Source organism: Corythoichthys intestinalis, chromosome 11, assembly GCF_030265065.1.
Source record: "Corythoichthys intestinalis isolate RoL2023-P3 chromosome 11, ASM3026506v1, whole genome shotgun sequence".
In the NCBI taxonomy this organism is placed as follows: domain Eukaryota; kingdom Metazoa; phylum Chordata; class Actinopteri; order Syngnathiformes; family Syngnathidae; genus Corythoichthys; species Corythoichthys intestinalis.
This window is the reverse complement of record NC_080405.1, coordinates 16,469,619-16,485,654: the sequence shown is the minus strand read 5'-3', so window position 1 is coordinate 16,485,654 and position 16,036 is coordinate 16,469,619. Positions and strand designations below refer to the sequence as shown.

Here is a 16,036-nt window from a genome sequence, read left to right as displayed (position 1 = left end):
GAAATCTTCATCTACATAAAGCTTTTCAGCAGATAGAAGCATGAAGTGCTCCAAAATCTCCTGATAGCTGGCTGCATTGACCCTGCCCTTGATAAAACTTAGTAGACCAACAGCAGCAGCTGACATGGCACCCCAGACCATCACTGACTGTGGGGACTTGACACTGGACTTCAGGCATTTTGGCATTTCCTTCTCCCCAGTCTTCCTCCAAACTCTGGCACCTTGATTTCCGAATGACATGCAAAATTTGCTTTCATCCCAAAAAAAATACTTTGGACCACTGAGCAACAGTCCAGTGCTGCTTCTCTGTAGCGCTTTTGCCGCTGTGTCAGGTTCAAAAGTGGCTTGACCTGGGGAATGTGGCACCTGTAGCCCATTTCCAGCACATGCCTGTGCACAGTGGCTCTGGATGTTTCTACTCCAGACTCAGTCCACTGTTTCTGCAGGTCCCCCAAGGTCTGGAATTGGCCCTTCTCCACAATCTTTCTCAGGGTGCGGTCACCTCTTCTGGTTCTGCAGCGTTTCCTGCCACACTTTTTCCTTCCCACAGACTTCCCACTGAGGTGCCTTGATACAGCACTCTGTGAACAGCCTATTCGCTCAGAAATTTCTTTCTGTGTCTTAGCCTCTTGCTTGAGGGTGTCAATGATGGCCTTCTGGACAGCAGTCAGGTCGGCAGTCTTGCCCATGATTGCGGTTTTGAGTAATGAACCAGGCTGGGAGTTTTTAAAACCCTCAGGAATCTTTCGCAGGGGTTTTGAGTTAATTCATTGATTCAGATGATTAGGTTAGTGGCTTCTTTAGAGTAGCTTTTCATGATATGGTAATTTTTTCTTGACTATTTTGCCGAAATCATCAATATTAAAACAATAAAAGGCTTGAACTACTTCAGTTGTGTGCAATGAATCTAAAATATATGAAAGTCTAATGTTTATCAGTACATTACAGAAAATAATGAACTTTATCACGACACGCATTTTTTTTTAGAAGGACCAGTATATGTCCAAGTTATCTTTCTCAAAATTATTATTTTCAATTGAAGAAATTGTTTCTAAACCTTACCACAACTGATTTATTTATTTATTTTTTACCGCAAAAGTTCGACTTTTAAACATTTACACAGATCCATACCTTATATGGTCATGCCTACACATAGTTTATTTGGCCTGTCTTTGAAAGACTTTCTGTTATTGTTTGTTTCGCCATGCGGCAGCCTTAGCTGCCCAGCAGGACTTAAAAGGGAGTACCATATTAGTTAGACCCCCAGCTGTGCACTAATGACCTGGAAAAAGTGAAAATGTGTTTTTTTTGGGGGGGGGAGAGCTTTGCCTCTCACATCGTGTGTTCTTGAGGCCTAAATAGCACACAGCTGAAATCAAAGCTTATTATTGACAGGTTATGAAGGAGAACTGAGGAAATGAACGGAGAGACAAAATTAGAGGAGCCTTTAGAAAAAAGTACATGTGTGAGGCGATCCTCTGATTTTTTCAGACATGTATTAAGAGTTACTACAGAGGGATGCTGAGGTGTTTTAACACCAACCACCACCACTGCCTTCAAAAGGTTGTCTTGTTTGTCTAAACGTAGTCTTTTTTCAGGATGAACCCAGTGGGAAGCCAAAGCAACTCATCAAAATGCAATACTTTAAATCCACTGAACTGCTCAGGAAAACGCATCTCACTGAGCTAGGATGTCATAAAGAGGTTTAGGATTGTAATCAAAAACTTTCAAAGTTTTCAAAGTTCATCAATCCAAAAACTTTCAAGATGAATCTGCCACAAAAGCAGTGCATAATTAAATCATGTGAGATATCAGCTTACTGAATCATTAAAATGAGGTAAAACGTAAATGTGTTTTTTATGTTGTGTGATGGCTACAACCCTGCGAAACACAGTCTCAGACAGTCTCAGTTATCATTGTGCAAGGGTTAAAAGAAAAATGAAATACATTGTTGTTGAATAGATTTGCCCTAGGACCTTGCAAATAGGTAGACAAAAAGTGTTAAATAAATACCGGTTCTCTGTTAGACATAATGAATGACCCTGATTACAAAAACACTTGTCCCTGATGTAATACGGTTGATCAATCATTTGACTTATTGTGGTTTGAGCTGATTGAGAATGATGACTAACAAGCTAATGTGTCTTTACGACGCGCTAATGATTTGGCTATCAATTTTTCCACTTTTTTTGATTGTCATTTTTGAAAAGGAAAACGCAATCACAGAAGAGAAGACGTAATTGCAAAAAAAAATCGACATTGAAAAGGGTCTGGCAATTCAGTACTGTTTAAGCCATACAATTTAAGAAATATAATGTACAAGATTTCAGCAAGCGTAGTAATGGTTTTTATTTTGTTCATAAAAGGGACCATAAGTCTGGAACCACAAGAATAAAAGTCAAAGGGTAAGAAATAGTTTTTCTACGATTAGACTTTTTAATAAAAAAAAATAAAATAAAAATAAAGAAACTTTTTCTCTGAAAAATGAACGATTTGGACATTTTGCAGGATTAGGACTTTAAACCTCTGTAATATTTTGCCTAATGCATCAATAATTTGAACAGAAACTTTACATTATTCCCATTGTTTTGAAATGAGAGCAACCTGCAACATAAAAGGGGGTGTGTCAGGGGCTATGTTGTCAAACCTACGTCTAACACTTGATATATTAAACTCCTCTTTTATCATTGTGTCAAGTTTGTATTATCCATAACGGGACCTACGTGAAGCCCCCAATCAGATGTAATGTTCTAAAGAAATTAGGTCAATCGTTTGTACTGTGAGTAACACAAACACTCAAAATTACAGTGATCCTTCGCTTTTTCGCTCTTTAAACTTCGTGCCCTCTGTCCATCGTGGATTTTTTTTTCAATTAAAAAACAAATGAATAAATAAATACAAATGAGCTGTCCCGAACCAATTGCGCTGTCTCATGCTCGCTCGCTCCCTCTCACTGCTCTTTGTTCGTCAGAGAGTGAGCTGGAGTTGCTCACTAAAGTAAACAATGATTGACAGACGGTTAAGCTTTGAAATTGCTGGAGACTCGACCTTCAAAGCGCGTCATGCGTCAACCATCATTTAACTTGTTAAACAGTTGCTGTGGCAACTCATTGGGCATCTTTTTTTCATGTTTAAAAATAATTTGTGGGACAGTAACATGTTTAAAAGTTATCATAATTATTTAATTTAAAGTGCTTAAAAAATATATACATACGTTTTTTTTTTAAATTATACTTTGAGGAAAAAGGTAAAAAGGGCATGTCTTAAATGTATCTCTTTCCAACGATAGATCTGAATAAAATTTAAAAAATTGATAAAAATAAATATATAATATATAATAGAAAAAATAAAAAATAAGGGGAGCGCTACTTCGTGGTTTTTCACTTATTGCGGTGGGTTCTGGTCCCCATTAACCGCGAAAAATGAGGGATCACTGTACTATCCCAAGCCCCCATTTACTGCAAAGTGGACCTGAAATGGCACCATTCATTTGTGCTACATTTACACAAATTGTTTGGACACCCCTCTGTGATTAAGAGAGTTGGTACGCTTTGTTAGCCGCAGGCGTTAGGATACGGAAGCGGTACGAGTTATGTCATCTCTCCAAATTACAGTCTACAGGATTAATTAGATCATAAGGATTTTTCTTCTTATAAAGACGGCTGTTACGTCCCACGGACGGCTCGCTAAGGACGTAGCATAAAACGAGCCACACAAATTTACAAGTGGACACAAATGTATTTACACAACAATCAAACTCGCAATGAATATGTACAGAATGCCGAAGAAGCGTGACTTCAGGGTAAGCCCAGGCCAAAACAACAAACAAAAGGAACTACACTTAAACCCCACCCGCTAACTAAACCCTGATCATGTAAAAGGAACAAAGAAAAGACAGCCACTAACCTAACTTATACAACTTATACAAAACAGAAGAAAACGGGTTGAACAGAAATGGCGACTTAACCCTACTTGCTTCAGTGCTCTTATTTACAGTGGTGAACAAAAACGATCCAATAACGAGTAAACACAAAAGACCTCACCTAAAAAGTGGGAGTATAGCAAAGTAGCGATCAAATGCAAACGAGAGTGGATGGCGAGCAAACAGCTGGTGAGAAGGACCACGGCAGAATGCTGTCAAATGCGACCTCGTAGAGCGTTGACAGCGGCAGGTTTTTGAAGCTTGGCGCCTTTTTTGTGGCCAATCAGCGGCGGCGACGTCGCTGTCCGTCCGGCGTCGATCAGCTGTCGTCACAGTGGGAGGGAAAGCAGCCAGCTGGTGGAGGCGACGATCAGCTGACTGGAAGAGTCTCAGAAAATTAACTATTAAACGGCCAAGGGCCGTCACAACGGCTCTAAGACTAAATACTTTTGTTTGTTTCTAACCATGTATAAAATGGGAATCACTGTGGCAGAAAAATCTACTAATTACCTGAAGAGTTTATTTCAGACATGTCCAAAGTCTGGCCCGGGGGCCAAATGTGGCCCTTTGTCAAATTTCATCCGGCCCCCAGCCTCTGTCATAAAATCAGTACACACGCTTAGTACACACGCTTAGTAAATTGGACAGCAGTACTGCTACCAGCATATGAAGTAGCTTACACACTAAATGCTGCTCCTCATTTACCCACTAAAAGGCAGAAGCACTCTAAGCAACATTAGCCCGGGTGACCCTTTATTCCCAATTTTCTAAAATAACGACAATCAACAAAAAAAAAAAAAAAGTTCACTGCGACAGCGGACGCTTCAAGGGTAGGTGGAAATTGGAATATTTATTCACTAAAATACGCAACAACTGTGTCTGCCTCATTTGCAAAGAGAAGTCACTGTTTTTAAACAGTTCAATGTGAGGCGATATTACCAAACGAGACACGCTGACATGTACGACAAGATTACAGAGAAGATACGCAGCGAGAAATTCAAGCAACTTGAAGCTAGTTTAATTTTACAGCTGCAGTATTTCACAAGAGCCGAAAGAGAAAGCCACAAAAGCTAGTTGCGAGATTGTTGATTGTTGAAATTATTAATTAAAAAAAATAATAAATAAAGCAAAAGTGACACACGGAATGGCTTGCAAAAATTTTCTTCAATAATTTATTCTACGTAAAGGACGTCAGGCAAGGTCGGCCCCCCACATTTTTACCACACCAAATCTGGCCCCCTTTGCAAAAAGTTTGGACACCCCTGGTGTATTTGCTTTAGTATAATTCCCAATCTGGCAGAAAGCTGTCTGAGTGGTTACCATGTCCGCCTCGCAGTTTGGAGATCAAAGGTTCCCAACCTCCGGCCTTCCTGTCTGGAGTACTCTGGGCTCCTCCCTAAAACATGCACTCTGTGAGTGTGATTGTGGGTGAGAAAGGTTGTTTGTCTATACTGTACAGTGGTATAAAAAGTATCTGAACCTTTTGGTATTTCTCACATTTCTGTATAAAATGACCATCAAATGTTATCTGATCGTTGTCAAAATCACACAGATGAGAAAACAGTGTCTGCTTTCACTACAACCACCCAAACATTAACAGGTTTACATATTTTAATGAGGATAGTATGCAAACAATGACTGAAGGGGGAAAATAAGTAAGTGAACCAAAGCATTTAATGTTTTGTGGCCATACGTTGGGCAACAATAACTTCAACCAGACGCTTCCTGGAGCTGCAGATCAGTCTGGCACATTGATCAGGACTAATCTTGGCCCATTCTCCTCTACAAAACTGCTGTAGTTCAGTCAGATTCCTGGGATGTCTGGCATCAAGTCTGGACTTTGACTTAGCCATTCCAGAACAAGTATTTTGTTCTTCTGAAACCATTCTGAAGTTGATTTACTTCTGTTTTGGATCATTGTCTTGTTGCAGCATCCATCCTCTTTTTAGCTTAAACTGTCTGACAGACAGAAAAACATCAAAACATCCTGATAAACTTTAGAATTCATTCTTCTGTCAATGATTGCAAGTTATCCAGGCCCTGAGGTTGCAAAACAGCCCCAAATCATGATGCTCCTTCCACCATGCATCACGGTGGGGATGAGGTGTTGATGTTGGTGAGCTGTTCTATTTTTCCTCCACACATGAAGTTGTGTGTTACTCTCAAATAATTCAACTTTGGGATCATCAGTCCACAAAATATTTTGCCAAAACTTATGTGGCGTGTCCAAGTGCCTTTTTCTGAACATTAAATGAGAAACAATTTTTTTAGACAGCAGTGGCTTCCTCTGTGGTGTCCTTCCATGAACACCATTCTTGGCCATAGTTTTACACATAGTTTATGTGTGCACAGAGATATTGGACTGTTTTAGTGATTTCTGTAAGTCTTTAGCAGACACTCGAGGGTTCCTTTTTTTTTACCTCTCTGAGTATTCTGCGCTGAACTCTTGGCATCATCTTTGGTAGACAGCCACTCCTTGGGAGAGAAGCAATGGTGCCAAACTCTCTCCATTTGTAGACAACTTCTCTAACTGTTGATTGATGAATATCCAGACTTTTAGAGATGGTTTTGTATCCTTTCCCAGCTTTATACAAATCAACAATCCTTGATCGCAAAATTCGCAGGTCTTCAGACAGATCTTTTGACCGAGCCATGATGCACATCAGACAACGCTTCTTATCAAAACAATTCTTACCATGTGTATGTTTTATTGTGTGTGGGGCAGCTTTAAACCACTCATCAGTGATTGGGGACACACCTGATTTAATTTTTTTTTGTTAGAAATTGCTTTGAATTTCTCTTTTAGTCTACTTAGGCAGAGGGTTCACTTACTTATTTTCCCCCTTCTGTCATTGTTTGCCCGCTATCCTCATTAAAATATGAAAACCTAGAAATGTTTGGGTGGTTTAAGTTAAAGCAGATACTGTTTTGACATCTGTGTGATTTTGACAAAGATCAGCTCACATTTGATGGTGATTTTATGTAGAAATGTGACAAATTCCAAAGGGTTCAGATACTTTTTCATACCACTGTAATATCTCAATATCTATAACACGATAGCAGCACAAATGACAATTTTTACGGCACAAACAAGCACAAAGGAATGGCACCATTGTGGTTCCAATCCACCGTAGATGGGGCTGCGTGACATCATCACTACAAATTAAAAGCATAATATCTATAAAATCGTTGCATCACAAGCATTTTTTCAGAGCACAAACCAGCACAATCAATATTGGGGCTGGTTGACCTCAAATTGACCCATAAAAGAATCGTCAATATCTCAAAAACAATAGCAGCACAAACGAAACTTTTTACAGCAAAAACAAGCACAAACTTAGTGCAAAAGATTGACATCATTTTTATATAAATTTGCATCTGATGAGGGGGCCAACTACATGGATGTCATAATGGGATCATAAAAATGTTGTATTAGGTAACATTGTGTTTAATGGATTCTATCAAAGGCAGCTACAGAACATGCAGCTGGCCACTTAAAGGTCCATTCTACCTACTAAGTGCTGTTGCATTCCTATTACCTTGATGTTTTCACTTGCCTATCAACTTTAAAACCTTTCACTGTATAATGTGTTTTAATTGAAGTGTTCCAAATCAATGTTTTGTTTCTTAAGAGTGTATTTTGCTTGTTATGGGCATCATGTTTTTAATACTGGTGATGGAAAAGGCCAGTAGGGAAAAAAGTAATGTGGCCAGTTGAATTTAAAGGTTTTATATGGCACTTCATGCACTTTGTCGAAATTGGCAATCCCAGTTAATAAGAATAGAGGTGATCCCACTGCAGTAGTTCTGTGCATGAGAACTATTAACACTAAGCCACTGAAGAGTGTCTGTTTATATACCAGCACAGTCATGGATCAGACTTGGTAAAAGTTGAAAATTATTTGTGTCGGCTGAAAATATTTTTATGGCTGTGAAAGGAATACAATTGAAAATAGAATTAGTTGCTCAATTTAAATACATTTTCAGTTCAAAATGTACCCTAAGGTTGGATGGTTAGTGTTTATTAGAAGCTCTAAAATGCATTATTTGTGCTGATTATTTGTGCTGATTACACTGCATAGTTAGTGATTTTCATTGGTAAATTATTAAAAACCCATCTTAATATGCTTGGACAAACAATTGTAATTTCCTTTGCACCCTCTTGCACCCCCTAGACCCTCCCCCAATTTTCATTTTTCTAAAATCAAAGTTAGGTGCCGTTTTTTTCTACTGCAATTAGCTACTCTAATGTCTATCCGTTATATATGTCTATACTGATCTTTCAGTTGAGGGTTATCAGTTGCTGGAAAATATAAACTCGGGCGAAAGGCTGACTATACCATGGATAGGTTGCTAGCCAATCACATAGAGACCATTCATAGTAAGTGCCTATTCTTTATTAGCAGGAACTGAATCCATGCTGTTGAGCGATCTACCCACAATGTCTGTGACCCTACTCTGACGTAGGTTTTGGATTAAATATAATTTGGAAATGGAGGAATCTTGAGAATGTCAAAACAAACAAACAAACAAAAAAAAAACAACTGACACAATGACTCCGCGTCAATTCATAATCAACATTCTTAAAGTATGTTATACATTTGAAGCACTTCATCTAACTAAGAAATGAAAAAACTAACTCCTTGAAAATGTCCTTTACACCCACCAACAACCTTGAAATATAATATCTTTTGCCCAGATATTTGATTAATAATGTAATTTTTTCCTCATTCTTAAGGCAGAGGGCATATTTCTAAGCAGATTTATTGATTTAGAGATTTGGCATTAAATCTTTAAATAAGATAAACTCAAGCAAAATTTGCAAGACATTCTTCATTTGCCAGTAGAGGGCAGCAACGCTCTGCAAATATCATTAGACTCTTCAGGGGAGCTTGAATGTTTTTTTCCATTCTCAGCTGAAACCAAGACATTTATTTTTGACAGAAAGAGTGCTTCTTCAAAACATCCCCTTCCATTCTAATCACCATGTCATTGTGTAGCTATTAGTCCTCTGCACAGCCTTTGCTGTGCATCCGCCGTTTCCTTTCACACTAAAGACGTTTCTTGTGATGTTGTGTGAGAGTAGCACAAAAATGGTATACCTCAATATTGCGCGCAGGCTTGCCGACCAAGGCTTTTTCAATTTGATTGGTTTGTCTCCCCACCCGAAAGTACATTTAGAATAGTCTTACAACATTAAATTATTCAAGAAATAATTAATACTGGCAGTTTATCCTCTCATCACACTTTACCTCGGAATTCCAGTAGAAATTGAAGTATTACTTAGCTTAATCCTCTTCGTTCCCTGTGGAACATAGGGCAATGACTACCGTTATATACTTCCATTTGGTTGTGCCTCACTCCATGTTAAATTTGTCATTTGAAATGAAAGTATAAAACTGTAAAAAAATGACCAGATCTGATTCAAGAGTGGTAGCTGAAATAAAAACATTCAACTAGTCACACTGAATATGTTGGGTGCCATTGATGCTGATATTACAGAGTCAAAGTGAAATTTGATTGAGTAACTGTAGACATAACATATTAATACATCTTAACTCATGTGGAATAGCATCTGAGTGTCATGTTAGCGGTATTGCCACTCGCTATCTTGAAGCGATTCAAATATGCCATCAAATGGCTCTTATGACTTTTTTTTTTTAAGCAAAATGCTTGGAACTACTTCTTTTGGTGGCGAGTCACTCCACCGGCACATTAAAACAACATCACCCACTGTGCTTTTCCAAAGTTGCACAAAAATTGTAAATATTTCTGAATGCAAACACCATCGTCGATTTCTTTGCGAGGAGGTCAGAAGACATTGTAGAGTCATTAAAATTGCCCGAATCTCATGTATGGAAGCCTCCCTTAAACCTTACTACTAGTTTAAATAAAGACACAGCATGTGCAGACAGGATCCAGCTTGACAACTTATCGAATCACAGTATATATGACAGGCTTTACTTTTAATCGGATATATAAAAGGAATATTCTACTCCTGTACATCGGATTTAAATTTCATTCAGATTCGGCCTATTTTATTATTTATATTATTAATATTTTACTCCATGCTAACCAGGCTGATGAATGGTTGGTTGTATATCTATTTGTGCCCTTATATATGGTTCTGACCACTTTTACCCTGCCCCTGGTTCAAGATCAGATCAGATAGATCGGCTCCATCACACCCACAATATAATGAGGATAAGCAGTACAGAACATGGAAGGATGTATTTGATCTGTCAGTAATTCCTTCATTCTTTGCCTATATTGAGTTACAAAGTTTAGTTAATATTTGAATGAATAATCTTTTCTTAAAGCTGTTGCTTTTAATCTGTGTCTTTTAATATACTGTCTTTTCCATTTTGTTAAATGTCACTCACTGCTTTCCTGTTCTTTTGCTGTCTAGGAGGACATGAATCTGAATGAAGAACGAAAGGCACCTCTCCGCGGGAAGGACTTAAGCACCAAAAGAGAGATGGTCGTCCAATACATCTCTGCCACTGCCAAATCTGTAAGTCAAATTATCCTTTTTTTTCTTACATAGAAAGTGCGGTTACCCATTGACAGTTGTTGGTCTGTTGAAGTTTCGTGATGACTCTCATTGTGAATCTCCAGAATGAGTTCAGCCCTGATTCCCGTGCTTCTGCAGTATGGCTTGCTTGCACTTCCTGCCATCACTACACTTTTCATGCTTCACACCTCTGAATATTTTGATTGCCGTCTGATTTATTTCCCCGCCCCCCTCATTGTTTTGTTCCCATCATGCTGCAACCACCATCACTGGGTAATGGTAGGCGCTCACTTACTCACTCAATGCTTGGTGGATGGTCAGTGCTTTTGTAGTTGTTTACTTGCATGCTCAAGTGTTGGTTTTCGGGTTGCTGCGTACTTGCATGAAAGTTTCTTGACAAATTTATCCATCATTTGGTAAAAGAAAATGAAATGGATTATGGGTTGAACAGCAGTCTTGCATTAAACTTGCCCGTTGCCAAAAATAGTAAACAAAAGCAATTAATGGCCATTTTAGCATGCAAGTAACCCATTACAGAACCTGTGTGTGTGTGTGATTTTTAGATATACTCGTCTTTCTTTCATACTTAATACTTGGAGTTTACTTGGTGGGTGTAATATGGATAATAATATTACCTCTACCAGAACCTGGTTTGTAAGTCCAAATGGTTGTATGTCGAGTGGGATTTTCCCATAAGAATACATTATAATTCGATTAATTCGTTTCACAGCTCAAAAACCTATGCTAAATCCTTAAATACTGCAAGTACAATTACAAAAACCGATTACACATAGTAGAACAAATAAATTATAGCTATAAATCGTAATAATAATAATAATAATGATAATAGTAATAATATATCGGGGAAATAACAAAGCGTTTTTATTGTCACCTTGTCGTGGTATTTACCTAATTCACCCGCTGAACTGTAGTTAGCATTATGATGTTCGGGGGGGAAGGTTTTTGGTTAAGGAAAAAGCCAGAGATTGTTAGTTTTTACCTGCGTCCATGCTGGTTGACCTGTGTGTTACGTTGCTGCTGGAATGTCAATAAAGCATCGCAGTTTGGCTGCTTATTCAGACTTCCGTCCTTATTTCCAGCTAATTTATGACCAACAGATAAATAACAATGAGCTGAACATTTATGTGTGGAAGTGTCAGTTTAGGCCTTACATTGCAATTGTAATCATTAGAGGTGTGCGAAATTTCCGATTCTTAGATTATTCGTGATTTGGCCGTGGAAGATTCGAGAACGATTCACAAACATCCAAATTCCGATTAATGAAATATGTCAAGTAAAGCGGAAGTAAAACACACTCAGCGCGCCGCGCGGTCTCCTGGACGCAATGAGGAACGGAGCGAGAGTAGCTAAACATCATGCTTGTCATTACCCGGCCCCTCGGGTAATGCCAATGCTCAACTCACGGCTCTAGCTCAACTCATGCCGCGAGATAAAAAACAAAACAACATACTTGACTTCTGCCGACAGCTGCTACAAAGTACGTCCACATAATGGTACGGTAGATATCATATTTATAAATGACTAGATGCAAAATAGACTCGGTGGCGTTAGCAGCACATGTACAGAAAGCTGGATGCGGGCGTTAGTAGGGCTGTCCCAAGCGACTAATTTTCTCCCGACTAGTCAGCCGACTATTTTTACGATTAGTCGACTAATCTAATAATTAATTTTTTTTTTTTTTTTAACTGATTTAGCAATTAAATTTTTGTTGACGCTTATCAATTCACAAAAAACATATTGGAACACTCAAATTATTTATTAAAGTACAAATAAACACGTAAATAACAATAATAAATCACAAATAAACAATGAGTTCAAATACTGATAGAATTAACTAATGTAGCATCCCGATTGAAAAGATGGTCTCTTAAACTGATGGCTTACAACTTTTATTCCATCCTTGATGTAAACACACTGTAAGAGCTACGGTGCACACAAATAAAGCAACACAATTAGAAATTAACAAAAACTTTTCACCTTTTTCCTTTTAAACCTTATTTATATATCAATGAATTGCCTATATGAATTGCCTTTACCTTAATTTATTACCTTATCATTGACAGTCTCTCCTTTGAGTGCAATCACTGTATATACTGTATATATTTATGACCTTTTAACCTTATATAATTTTCTATACCATAAAATAAACCATAACATGAAATAAACCTTTCAATTAACATTAAGAACAATACTAATAACACTTATAGGCCCATTGTCAATGAAACATTATTATTTAGTGAGGCGACAGCACCCTCTGGTGTACAAAAAATGAAAAAAAAAAAAAATTACAAACTGCGTGAAGGCGCTTGAAGTGTTTATTCACGGCCGACGTGCAGCCAAGCTTGGCATTGAAGAGACACGACAGAAGAGTGTACTCTCCTTTGTTTCTTTGAAATAAGGCAATGTTTTGGACACTCTGGTGCGCTTTTTTTGGCTTTGTGCCGCTTTCCCCGCTTGCAAACAGAGCATCCGACATTCTAACTCAAATATTTTTTTAACCCTTCATTAACCGTCGACGGGATGTTGTGCTCGTCGACGGATTTACGTCATCGATGACGTCGACTATGTCGACTAGTCGGGACAGCTCTAGGCGTTAGTAAACGGCCGCCATCTTAAAGCAGTAGGCTTCCCTGCGAGGCTGTTGTAGCGAACCTTCAAAGCGAACCTAATTAACTTTTTATCTGAAATACACATAAATCGGTAAAATATTGACTTGATTCTATCTTTAAAATAGTTTTAAAACTTTCACATGTCGAAAGTAGACAAAAGGGAAATTATGGAATCACGGGGGCAATTTCAACAACTTTAACGGTTGATTCACAACATTAAATTAATTGAATGTAGTTTAAAGCTGCTGATACAGAATGGGGCTTTGAGTATATTACTTATTGTTTTTGACTGTTAACTTGATACTGAAATAGTTGGTTATTTAAGCCTGCGAGGCTTTTAAAAAAAAATTTTTTTTTTTTTTTTTTTTACAGTTTTTGTAATTAATGTACAAAACATTAAAAACAGCTAATAGCGGGGGGGGGGGGGGGTCATCAATAATCAATTTATAATCGAATCGTAGCCTCTGAATCGTAATCGTAATTGAATCGTTAGGTGCCCAAAGATTCCCAACTCTAGTAATCATGGTAGCTAAGCCAGTCACGATATGCCATAAATCAAATTATCGCAAGTTAAATAAAAATGAGGGTGGAATTTTCCCGGCTGCGATTTATCGCCGCGTGCGTGCATGCATACACATGTGCGTGCAGGTGCTGCGTGCACTCGGCACATGTGCGTGTTGCTTACGTATGAGACTCCAATAGCTTTCACGATTGGCCATCAACACGCCGTGGAATTAAAGTTCAGACACACAAAATAAGGAAACACTTTTATATTAAACATTGTAAAACGTTAGCATCGCTACATTGAGGCTAGTGGAAAAAAGACAATGTAAACCACTTTAGTCTGCTATGAAATATTGACAGTCTTCTCCACAATGCAAAATTGCGGTTAAAAGGTGACACATCAAACATGAAAACTCGCTGGATTAAAGAATTTCCAAGCGATGCGAACAAAAGAAAAAAAAAATCTATTACTGATACTACATGCATGACGAAATAGAAGTGCATTTTGTTTGTGTTTCTTTTTACTGAGTTTAAAGACGAAATCATTCGACCAATCAGAGTGAAATATTACCGTGTAGCAAGTTATAACAGAATTCACCAGCGGAATTTTATGTTGCACGTTGTATAGTTCCCGGGGGGAGGTATTTTGTTGAGGGAACAGCTGGAAAGATAGTTATATTCCGCGGGTTGCATGTGAGACAGACATTGCTACCGTATATTGTTGCAGCCTAAATGTCAATAAAGCAACGCGGATTAGCTCCGTTGTTTGATACTCCGCCTCCGACTCCTTCCCTAGCTCGCCACGACCGAAACAAAATGGTGACGTCACGTACCGTAATGCATACGTTTCTTCAACAGAACATGGCCGTGTCAATAAAAAAAAGAATCAGTCTTTTATATGTACATATATATATGTATATATATATATATATATATATATATATATGTATATATATATATTTTTTTTTTGTCTCCATCCCTCTACCCGTTTATAATTCGCACCATGATTTTACAAGTTGATTTTGGGGAAAAAAAGTGTGCGTTATATTCGGGAAATTACGGTATATTCGTGGTTGAATACGTAAAAAAAAAACAGGCAAAAATATCGCATATCGCAATAATTTATGAGACAATATATCGCCTACTAAAATTTGTTATCGCGACAGGCCTAATGGTAGCCCATTTCCTTAAATATTGGCTATCCTTTCAATCATTACCATGACACAAGTCTTTTCCAGCTGCATCCAGGAAATAAAAAGAACAAATAGCAGTATTTTCCTGTATTTTATTTTTTGTTCATATCATCATTAAAGAGATTTGTATTAACCTGTGTGCCCATTTAAACTGTTTAACCAAGGCAGCAGCAATAAATGGACATACACAGTCTGTCATACAGTATTATGAATGAAGTCCTACCACATCTTATTAATGAGTTACCAAACATGTTACATTACCATAAGACAGCGTTTTAAAGTTTTAAACTTGACTATTAACATAACAGTAGACATCAACATGTGACGCTTCACAATCTTGTGTGTGTCTATGTTTCTTATAATTTACCTTTCACTGTATTTTTTTCATAAAAGTATTTTATATTGAGTTTCTAAAATGGAATCATTCTTGTGATGAATTGTAATATTATACCATTAATATTGTTAAACATTCTTTCAGGCCTCCCACATCTGCAGTTGCATAAATAAACCTTTTTTTTTCATTATTCATTCATCACAAAAACAACAACAAAAACATAACAACAACATAATCTTAGTGGCTCATCAGCAATCATCGAGGAAAGGGTGATTATTTTTATTCTCTCTCCACTAACTTTCCAAACCTGTGAAGCATCATCATTTATTTGACTCCTCATTGTTATGGTAATTAAACGGTATTATTGATAATGATGATTTTTTCCGAGATGATTGAATTCCTCACAGGGCCTATTATGCTTTGCGAACAATATTTTATTCAAATGACTGACATAATGTGTGCAGTCAAAGGAAGAGAGCAAAACGTGTCTCTCAGCGCCCTACTATTACGACGGGATGTTGAAGAGGGTGTGTTTGAATGCCGGTGTTGACATATCATTGGGTGCCAAAAGTGGTGTACCCTCTGGCAATGAAAAGTGCAGCTTTTGTTCGAGTGCTTAAAGTCTGTATTCTCGTCAATAGGGATTTAGAACAACTTTAGTTTAGTTTTGGTAAAATTAGTTTCAATAATCACAGTTTATAACAAGACATGCAGAGCACTTTTTTACCAATTAAATTTGGCTTGATAGGAATTTTCTGAACCATAGGGTTAGTTTGAATAAATTATGCAAGCTACCACAACAACAAATAAATTTAATACAATTAAGTAAATATCAATACACATGATCAATAATTTGAGTTGGTTATATAAGGAGGCTTGATTATTTTAATAAAGACTTTATTTGTCCAAATGTGACAGCTAATGGCTTCAAAACCAAGA

At 37.6% G+C, this 16,036-nt stretch overlaps 1 protein-coding gene across 7 annotated transcripts in view; it reads left to right on the top strand.

Moving 5' to 3' along the window:
• diaph2 (diaphanous-related formin 2) overlaps positions 1–16,036 on the top strand; it is a 647,336-nt gene that overhangs the window by 45,148 nt on the left and 586,152 nt on the right. For all 7 annotated transcript variants that reach the window (XM_057849922.1, XM_057849923.1, XM_057849920.1 and 4 more), the window contains one exon: positions 10,332–10,436. In XM_057849922.1, coding sequence (XP_057705905.1) covers positions 10,332–10,436 — 105 coding nt within the window. The remainder of the gene's footprint in view (positions 1–10,331; positions 10,437–16,036) is intronic.